At 45.7% G+C, this 10,033-nt stretch overlaps 1 protein-coding gene across 1 annotated transcript; it reads right to left on the bottom strand.

The window, feature by feature from the left end:
• Window positions 1–8,248: 8,248 nt before the first annotated feature.
• P2RY6 (pyrimidinergic receptor P2Y, G-protein coupled, 6) lies at window positions 8,249–9,466 on the bottom strand. Its single transcript, XM_006870388.1, has one exon. The coding sequence runs from the start codon at window positions 9,461–9,463 to the stop codon at window positions 8,249–8,251; it is 1,215 nt and encodes a 404-aa protein (XP_006870450.1). The 5' UTR covers window positions 9,464–9,466.
• Window positions 9,467–10,033: the final 567 nt, after the last annotated feature.

The following is a 10,033-nucleotide window of genomic DNA, read 5'->3' as shown; positions in this document are numbered from 1 at the left end:
AGAGAGAGATGTTTCACTGATTTTGCTTCTCTAGAACCCAGCCTCAAACAGGTAATCTCTGCTTTCAGCCAAGATCCATCTAACATCAGCAATGATATTCCTTGTTCCACATCCTCGACTGAATCTGGCTTGAACCTCTGGCAATTCCCTGTCAATGTACTGTTGCAGCCATTTTATAATTATCTTTAGCAAAATTTTACTTGCATGTAATATTAGTAACTTTGTCTGATGATTTTCACATTCCATTGAGCCACCTCCATTGGGCACAAATATGGATCTCCTACAACTGGCTGGCCAGGTAGCTTTCTTCCAAATTTCTTGGCATAGATGGGTGAGTGCATCCAGTACTGCATCACTTTGTTGAAAGATTTCAATTTGTATTCCATGAATTCCCAGAACCTTGTTCTTTGCAAATATCTTCAGTGCACATTGGACTTCTTCCTTCAGTACCATTGGCTCTTGATCATATGCTGTTATCTTTGGAAATGGTTGAACATCGACCAATTTTTTTTGATACAGTGACTATGTATATTCCTTTCATCTTCTTTTGATGCTTTCTACATCATTCAATATTTCGCCCACAGAACCCTTCATACTGCAAGTTGAGGCTTGGATTCTTCTTCAGTTCTTTCAGCTTGAGAAATATTCTTCCTTTTTGGTTTTCTGACTCCACGTCTTTGTGCGTTTTATTATAATACTTGACTTTGTCTTCTTCAGTTGCCCTTTGAAACTTTCTGTTCAACTCTTTTACCTCCTCATTTCTTCCATTCACTTTAGTATTTCTACTCTGGAGAGCAAGTTTCAGAGTCTCCTCTAATATCCATTTTGGTATTTTCTTGACTTCTTAATTAAGTTTTTCTTTCTTCCTGTATGATCTTGATGTCAACCCACAACTCTTCTGATCTTCATTCATTAGTGTCAAATGCATCAAATCTGTTCTTGAGATGTTCTCTAAATTCAGATGGGATGTATTCAAGGTCATATTTTGGTGTTTGTGGACTTGTTTTTATTTTCTTAAGCTTCAGCCTGAACTTGCATAGAGCAATTGGTGGTCTATTCTACAGTCTGCCCCTGGTCTTGTTTTGGCTGGTGATATTGAGCTTTTCCACTGTCTTTTCCCACAGATGTAGTCAATTTGATTTCTGTGTATTTTATTTGGTGAGGTCCATGTCATCTTTTATGTTGTTGAAAAGAGATATTTGCATTGAATAAGTCATTGATGTTTCAAAATTTTATCATGAGATTTCCAGCATCATTTCTATCACTAGGTGACTAACTGCTGTTGCTGTTAAGTGCCATCAAGTCAGTTTTGACCCATAGTTGTTGTTGTTAGGTGCCATCAAGTCAGTGCCGACTCATAGTGACCTTATGCACAGCAGAAAGAAACACTGCCCGATCCTGGGCCAACATCACTGTTGTTGCCACGTTTGAGCCCATTGACGCTGCCACTTGGCCAATCCATCTCACTGGGGCGTCTTCCTCTTTTTCTCTGACCTTTCATCTAACCAAACATGATATCCTTCTCCAGCGAATGGTCCCTCTTGACAATATGTCCGAAGTATGAGAGACGAAGTTTGGCCATCTTGGCCGCCGAGGAGCACTCTGGCTGCACTTCTTCCAACACACAGCTGTTGGTTCTATGGGCAGCCCATGGCACTTTCAATATTCTCCTCTAACACCATAACTCAAAAGCATCAATTCTGCTATGGTCTTCCTTATTTACTGTCCAACTTTCACATGCATATGAGGTTATTGAAAATACCATGGTTTGGGTCAGGTACATCTTAGTCCTCAAGCTGACATCTTTGCTCTTCAACACTTTAAAAAGGTCTTCTGCAGCAGAGTTGCCTAATGCAATATGTCGTTTGATCTATTGACTGCTGCTTCCATGAGTGTTAGTAGTTGATCCAAGAAGAATGTAGTCCTTGACAACTTCAATCTTTTCTCTGTTGATAAGAATGTTATTTATTGGTCCAGTGGTGAGGATTTTTGTTTTCTTTACATTGAGATGTGATCCATACCAAAGGCTGTGCACTTTGATCTTCATCAGTAAATATTTTAAGTCCTCTTCACTTTCAGCAAGCAAGGTTGTATCATCTGCATATCTCAGGTTGTTAATGAGTCTTCCTCCAATCCTGATGCTACGTTTTCTTCATCTAAACCATCTTCTCATATTATTTGCTCAGCATACAGGTTGAATAAGTATGGTGAAAGAATACAACCCTGTCGCACACCTTTCTTAATTTTAAACCATCCAGTGTTCCCATGTTCTGTTCAAACAACTGCCTCTTGGTTCAGGTACAGATTCCTCATGAGCAGAATTAAGTGTTCCGGAATACTCATACTTTGCAATATTGTCCATAGCTTGTCATGATCCACACAATAGTGGCCCTATATTGGGTTTCCGAGGAGCTGCTGGTGAGTTTGAACCACTGACCTTGTGGTTCAAAGAGACTTTCAGTCCAGTGCTTATGCTACAGCACCACACCAGGACTTGTTAATTGCTAAAATCAGGAAATGGGTACTCTTGCTACTCTTAGGGGCTTCAAACGTTGTTCTCCTTTCAGATAGTCTTCCCTGATCTCAGATCCCTGGTGAAGAGACTTCCCTGAGCCCAGCCTCCCCGGAAAATCTTCCTCTCTTTCCTTCCTCATCAACTGCCTCCACTTCCTCCTCCCAGCCCTTTTCTCACCCACCTTGTTCTACTGTCCCGTCATTGCCACCTTCTTTTAGAGTCCCCAGGCTCCCACCTCCCTCCTCTCTGATTGCTGCTCCTCTTCCTTTGTGGGTCCCTTATCGTCCTCCAGAGCCCTCTAATGTTGGGGTTCCTCAGGACTCCATCCAGACCCTTAATTTCTTCTCACCCTCTCGGCATCCAGCCTTTGGATTGAGTACTCTCCAGGCCAGAAATTCAAGCCAGATTCAGAAGAGGATGTGAACAGGGATATTGCTGATGTCAGATGGATTTTTGCTGAAAGCAGAGAATATCAGAAAAAAATATTTAGCTGTGTTTTGTTGACTATGCAAAGGCATTAAACTGTGGATCATAACAAATTATGCATGACTTTGTGAAGAATGAGAATTCCAAAACACTTCATTGTGCTCATATGGAACCTGTGCATAGACCAAGAGGCAGTCGTTTGAACAGAACAAGAGGACACTGTGTGGTTTAAAATCAATAAAGGTTTGTGTCCGGGTTGTATCTTTACACCATACTTACTCAATCTGTATGCTGAGCAAATAACTCAAGAAGATGGACTATATGAAGAAGAACACGGCATCAGGATTAAAGGAAGGCTCATTAACAACTGCAGTATGCAGATGATACCATCAGGCTTGCAGAAAATAAAGAGGACTTGAAGCACTTACTGGTGAAGATCAAAGACTATATATAGCCTTTAGACTAGATTACACCTCAACATAAAGAAAACAAAAATTCTCACAGCTGGAGCAATAAGCAATATCATGGTAAATGTAGAAAAGATTGAAGTTGTCAAGAATCTCATTTTACTTGGATTCACAATCAACATCCATGGAAGCAGCTTTCAAGAAATCAAATGATATATTCTATTTGGCACATCTGCCGCAAAAGAGCTTTTTACTGTGTTAAAAATCAAATATGTCATTTTGAGAACCTGACAAAAATAAGCCTGACCCAAGCCCTGGTATTTTCAGTCATCTCATATTCGTGTGAAAGCGGAACAATGAATAAGGAACACAGGAAAAGAACCGATGAAGTTGAATTATGGTGTTAGTGAAGAATATTGAATATACCACCAACTGCCAGAAGAATCAATAAATCTGTATTGGAAGAAGTACAGCCAAAAGGATAGCAAGCCTTCATCTTGTATAGTTTGGACATGTCATCAGGAGGGATCTAACAACAACAATAGTTCTCCAGACTTTGCACCTTTTCCAAGATGCCTTCCTGGGTATCTCCTGACCTTCTTGCCTCCCAGCTCCCACCAAGGTTGACCTCACCTGCTACTAGCTCTGATCTCATTGTCAACCTAGACTCTGTCCTCTGCCCCAGCCCAGGTCATTGCCTGGCCCCCACCAAGGTTCACCATGTCAGCATGAAACCTAAGGGTAGGGATGAATTTTGGCTGTGGATAACAAAGGCACAAAGACCAGTGTTTTAAAAAAGATAGACTTTATTTCTCTTTCATGCAAAAGTCAGGATTGACTTGCTCTTTGACTTGATCAGCAGCTTTGCCATTGTCTGAAATCCAAACTGCTTCCAGATTTCTGCTCCATCAGCCACCGAGTGGCGTTTGCCCTCATGGTCCAAAACAGTGTTCCAGCTGTCACGTCCACATTAAAATGGTGGACTAGTGGTATTGATGTGGAGAGGCAAAGAAAGACACCACCTTAAGACTCTCTGCCCATCATATTAATGTGCCATAGGGGACTTTTGCTTGCATCCAATAGCTAGGAATAAATTACCCAGCCATACCTAGATGCATTTGATGCATTTCAGTTATTGTGTTGGAGGAGAATATTGAAAGTGCCATGGGCTGCCAAAAAAACCAATAGTTCCATTTTGGAAGAAGTGCAGCCAGAGTGCTCCTTAGAGGCCAAGATAACCAAACTTTGTCTCTCATACTTGGTACATATTGTCAGGAGGGACCAGTCACTAGAGAAGGATATCATGTTTGGTAAGGTGGAGGGTCAGAGAAAAAGAGGAAGATCCCCAATGAGATGGATTGGCCAGGTGGCAGCATCGATGGACTCAAGTGTGGCAAAAGTAGGGAGGTTGGCCCAGGATTGGGCAGTGTTTTATTCTGCTGTGCATAAGGTTGCTATGAGTCAGTGCCGACTCAACGGCATTTAACAACAACAACCTAGATGCAAAGGTAGCTGGGAAATGAAGTCTTCATCCTGGGAGGCCATGTGCCCACCAAAGATGGGGAGAATGGATATTATGGTTGGTATCCAGCCTCCTCTGTCACATCTTTTGAGGCATCACCAGTTACTGGGACTGCATGGGGGGAAGTGAGCACTTGGATACCAAGTAAGGAAAGGAAAGAGAAGGGAGGGAGGGTGAGGCAGGGGGGATCCAGTATGTGGGCTAGTAAAGGGATCTGACAAAGCATGTGGTCTTGGCAAGTCAGTTTCCATATCTGGGCCTCAGTTTCTCCATCAGTAATTGGAGGTCTTATAAAGATTAAATGAGAAATTAATGTGAAATATTTTTCAAGGTACCTGGAACCTGCAGGGCCCAGTAAATGGTTTGTTGTTGTTGTGTGCCGTGGAGTCGGTTCTGACTCATAGCGACCCTGTACAGGATTTCCGAGGCTGTAAAGCTTTACGGGAGCAGAACACCTCATCTTTCTCCCGCGGAACAGCTGGTAGTTTCGAACTGCTGACCTTGCGTCTCACAGCCTGATTCGTAACCACTATGCTACCAGAGCTCCTTTAGCCACTACCATATTTATGGCTCCCGAGTACCGCCCAAGTATATCCAAGCCCTTTCCTTTCTTGCCCAGCCAAGTCTCCAATCTTATCCTTCAAGTAAGTCACTTCTCTGTCAGCCTCCATGCCTTTTCCCATGCTGTTCCCTGCACTGGAAACATCCTTATCCTTTCTCCTTCAGTCCATTACATTGATTCTTCAAGACCCGGCTATTCAGCGACCTTCAGCTACAAGTTTTCCTTGGACCTCTCTGGACTCTCTTGGTTCCTTGGCCCCTCACCACACTCCACTTGTACACCCCTGCTTGTATTTCAGTCTCTCTTCCACCCCAGCAAACAGAGCATCCATCACTTAATACGTTCTGGGTAAAAGTGAGGAAAAAAGATGCAGTGTAGGTGTGGGAAGGGAGAGGATAAGGAGGAATCCAAGCTCTCCAAATGGTACTTAGAGTCCCTGGCAACGGCCTGTAAGTGGGTTTTCCTTCTTACAGGGACAGATGGGACTTATGGATTATGGTTCTTGTTTTTTAAAAAGTGTACAGAGTTTTGTTTTGTTTTTCCTTAAAAGATTGACTGCCTCTTTGGGCTGAGGGAGAAAGGAATAGTTGCAACCCTTCACATCAAGCTCCCTGTTTAGAAAACTCTGTCTATCCCTAGAGATAGACCTTGGAGTAATTTGTGTCCCAAATAGACAAAATAATTCAAATATGAGCATTTATTGTATATTTATAATAATCCAGGCATTGTTCTAAGTGCTTTACACATACTAATCAATTTAATCCTCCCAACAAGGTAAGTGTCATTTTTATACCCCTTTACAGTTGGGAAAACTGAGGCACAAAGAGGTTAAGTAACTTGCCCAGAGTAACACAGCTAGTAAAATGGTAGAGCCAGACTACACCCAGGTGGTCTGGCTCTGGCCTCTCAAAGGGAAGCTGGGAATGGAATTTACTCTGGCCCACAATTTCCACTCCTGGGAAAGTAACCAAAAGGTCACATAGCTCCTTAGCAGACTGCTGGTACAGTTACCTGGGACTCTGTTCAGGGGCTCCCCTCCCTGCCCCACCGCTCCTACCAATGGCAATCCAAGAGTCTTGTCTCAAATTTGGAGCAAGAGGCAAGGTGAGTAAACACTGTATCGCTTGGCATGCCATTGCACTGCATAGGCAAAAGAAGCAGCGTCTGTCGTCTGATGCCCTGCCCGCATGCTTCTATCTCACTGTGGTTGAAAAGAAGCTAAGGATTTCCTGCCCAAATGGCCAGTCTCTCCAACAAAAGCACTTTCCATCATTTCTGGAGATGAAGTAGCCCTTGTTTCCCCAATTCCTCAGCCAGCTAGATGCTAGTACCCCTCTGACTTTACCATGGTGTTAAACTCCTCCAGAGTTCTTCCTTTAGTGTCCCTGATGCCCAACAGCACTGTTCTACTGGCCCTCCACCTACACACCTCGCCCCCTCTTCTAAGAAGGAAGGCTCACTTTGCCTGTTAGTTATAGGGTTTGCGTGGTGCACAAGAAAAAGGTAGGCTACCTTGTTCTGCTTAAGATCTGGGAGGACAGAATGAATAAGAGCCAGAGGAGAACTGGGGTGGAAGAACGAGGAAAAAAAGTAGGGGGGCAGTGCTCAGACAGCAGATTTGGGATGATGGTGGGAGGGTGTTGGGTGGTGTGTTTTGCTGCTTCCTTCAGGGATCTGCAGTAGAGATGTCTTTCTAGTGCAAAGCTGTGTTTTAGATGTCTTGACATATGTGACAGTCTCAAGAAAACCTTCCGGGTACCCACGAGTGGGAAATGATGAACCTGAAAGGAGAAGACAGCAGTAACTGTCATGTGCTCTGCCAGTCAAAGGACCTTCACATAGCAGCCTCTGGTGCCTACTGCTGCTGCTGGTGGGTCTGGGCCATCTCAGGCTGCCCGTTTCTCCGTGTGGAATGAAGCAGTGTTGAGGGGCTATTTCCCCCTCATTCTGGGGCCTACTGGACATATCCCAGATGCTGAGGATACTCCAACCTGAAAGAGCCACTTTGATGGAATTTGATTCTCTGATCCCAGCTCCATTTCCTGCCCTCTCCCTCAAGTCACTCCACACTCCAGGCTTATCTGAACTACACTGTTGCTTTGCAGTCATGCTCCTTTCTGACCTCTGGGTTTTGCACATATAGTGCAACCTTTTTATCAGGCTATTAATTCCTTACCAGTTCAAGCTCCACCTCTTCCAAGAAGCCCTCCTCATTTCTACCTCTGCAGCACTCCCCCAGCTGGTAGTATTTGGTCAGTCATGTCCTTTTTCGGAGGGTCACAATGGGATAGGTCTCCACTCTAGCCTTCTGCCCATTTCCCCCAGGACAGAACCAAGCACAAGGCTGGTCCAGGTTGCACAAAAGTGTTCCTCATTTCCATTTGCTGAGCTTACTCTCAGCCGCCAACATCTGGTTTAAATGGTACCTCCTGAGTGAGGTCTTGGACTGGATGCTAGGAGCATCCTTTTGGATGGCATAGAGTCAGTGTTTGTACCTTCAGGAGTTGGGAGACTGGGTGGGGCTGGTTCTTTTGGTGCTCCTGAACAAACCCAAATCCAAGCACAAGGTGTCAGTAAAGGTTTGCTGAGTGGATGGAGTATCAGACCCCATCCCTCAAAACTCAGCTTAAATGCCTCTTCCCAGACGCTCTGATCACCCCCTCCCATCTTCCATCTTCCCCTTCTTGGTGATTCCTCTGATTACAGTACATGTCACATCTTTTTGTGAGTTGTTTTACATGGTCTCCCCAACTCCCAATGGCCCATGACCTTCTCAAAGGCCAGGATGAGGCTTCGGACTATTTGAGAGAAGGGGCTCAAGAAATAGTTACTGGTGAGATTTTAGGATCTGTAGGAGACCTCACTTTATGTCCAGCTGAGCTGACCACTGATTCTTTCTCTGAGTGATTTGGGGCTGGTGAGGCTTCTGCTGCATTGAACACAATGGTAGACATGATGGTTTGGGGTTGGTGAGTCTTCTGCTGCATTGGGCACAATTGTGGACTTGAAGGTTGCCCAGGCCCTATGTGTCCTGCCTCCATAGGCTCAGTGATCCTGCCCTGCCACTTGGCTGTGAGTTTCTGCAGTAGTTCTTGTGGCCGCCGGCGGAACTTTTTCTGAGTGAAGTAGAAGAGGATGGGATCCAGCATGCTGTTGACGCTGGCAAAGGGCCTGGTGCCCTTGTAGGCGGCTGCAAAGGTCTCCAGCATGGAGCAGGGGACCCCAGGCGTTGAGCGCACTGCCAGGTAAGCAGTCTTGGTGATGTGGAAAGGCAGGAAACTGATGGCAAAGATAGCGGCCACCACCATCGCCATACGGGCTGCTTTACCACGCCGCTCCTGGGCCACGGGTCCTTCTGGGCCATCTTGGCGGCACAGGTGGCGGGCCAAGGAGTAGTAGCAAGCCAATAGGGCAGTAAAGGGCAGTAGGAAGCCGATGATTGTGAGGGCCATGCCATAGGGCATGTATCGGGTGGCCAGGGAGGGCGGGCTCAGGTCATAGCAGACAGTGCGGTTACGCTGGATGCCAGTCATGGCAAAGACAGCTGTGGGCAGGCACTGGGCAGTTACGGCCAGCCACACAGCCCCACATACTAGCCAGGCAGCTCGGCGACCTCCTCGTTTGTGCCAGATGGCCAGAGGGTGGCAGATACCCAGGTAACGCTGAAAACTGATGCAAGTGAGGAAGAGGATGCTGCCGTGCAGGTTGGCATAGAAGAGGAATCGGACCAGGCGGCAGGCGAAGTCACCGAAGGGCCAGTAGTCACCCTGGGCGTAGTTATAGATGAGCAGAGGCAGGGAGCAAGCATAGAGCAGGTCAGCCAGGGCCAGGTTCAGGGTGTACACGGCTGTGCGGGTCAGTGCCCGGCGGGACATGCAGATCTGGATAATGACACAGGCATTGAGTGGCAAGCCAGCAACCAGCACCACTGAGTATATAGGAGGCAGGAGGAGCTGCTTGAAATTCTCATGGTAGATGCAGGTGGTGGGCACGGAGCCCAGGTACTGGCCAGTGCTGTTGTCCAACTCCATGGCTACCAAATCAGGCTTCTTCTACATCTGGAGACACTGGGGAAGTAATACATAATCTGTCAGTGACTGGTCCTACTGACCACCCAATCTGACCACCTCTGGGCTTTGATCTCCATCCCCATCTGAACAGTGAGGGCATTAACTTCTTATGTCTCAGGTACCCACCACACACACAGAGACCGCACATAGCCATTATTTGAAAACAAGCTGGAAAGCAATACAAACACAAGTTTGGAAGAAATCTAATTTGCTTTCTTAAATAGGATCCATTCTTCACCAGACTTCCTGGTGAACTCCTATTCATCCTTCAAAACCCTGGTCAAATGTTTCCTATGCTGTTAGTGGAGGCTGATGGACTTGAGTTTGAATCTCAACTCTGCTGCTTACTAGCTGTGTGACCTGGAGCCTAGGTTTCCCCATCTGGAATACAGAGAAGGATGCACAACCTCTCAGGACTATCACAAGGCCTAGAAGCACTGAAAGATGCGATGCAGTGTTTCTCCCCCGAGAAGAGCCAGGTCTGAATCAGACCAGGGCTTACTTATCTGATAGAAACAGAATGTTCACATA

This window comes from Chrysochloris asiatica, unplaced genomic scaffold (genome assembly GCF_000296735.1).
Source record: "Chrysochloris asiatica unplaced genomic scaffold, ChrAsi1.0 scaffold00140, whole genome shotgun sequence".
NCBI lineage: Eukaryota > Metazoa > Chordata > Mammalia > Afrosoricida > Chrysochloridae > Chrysochloris > Chrysochloris asiatica.
This window is presented reverse-complemented; position numbering and strand designations above follow the sequence as displayed.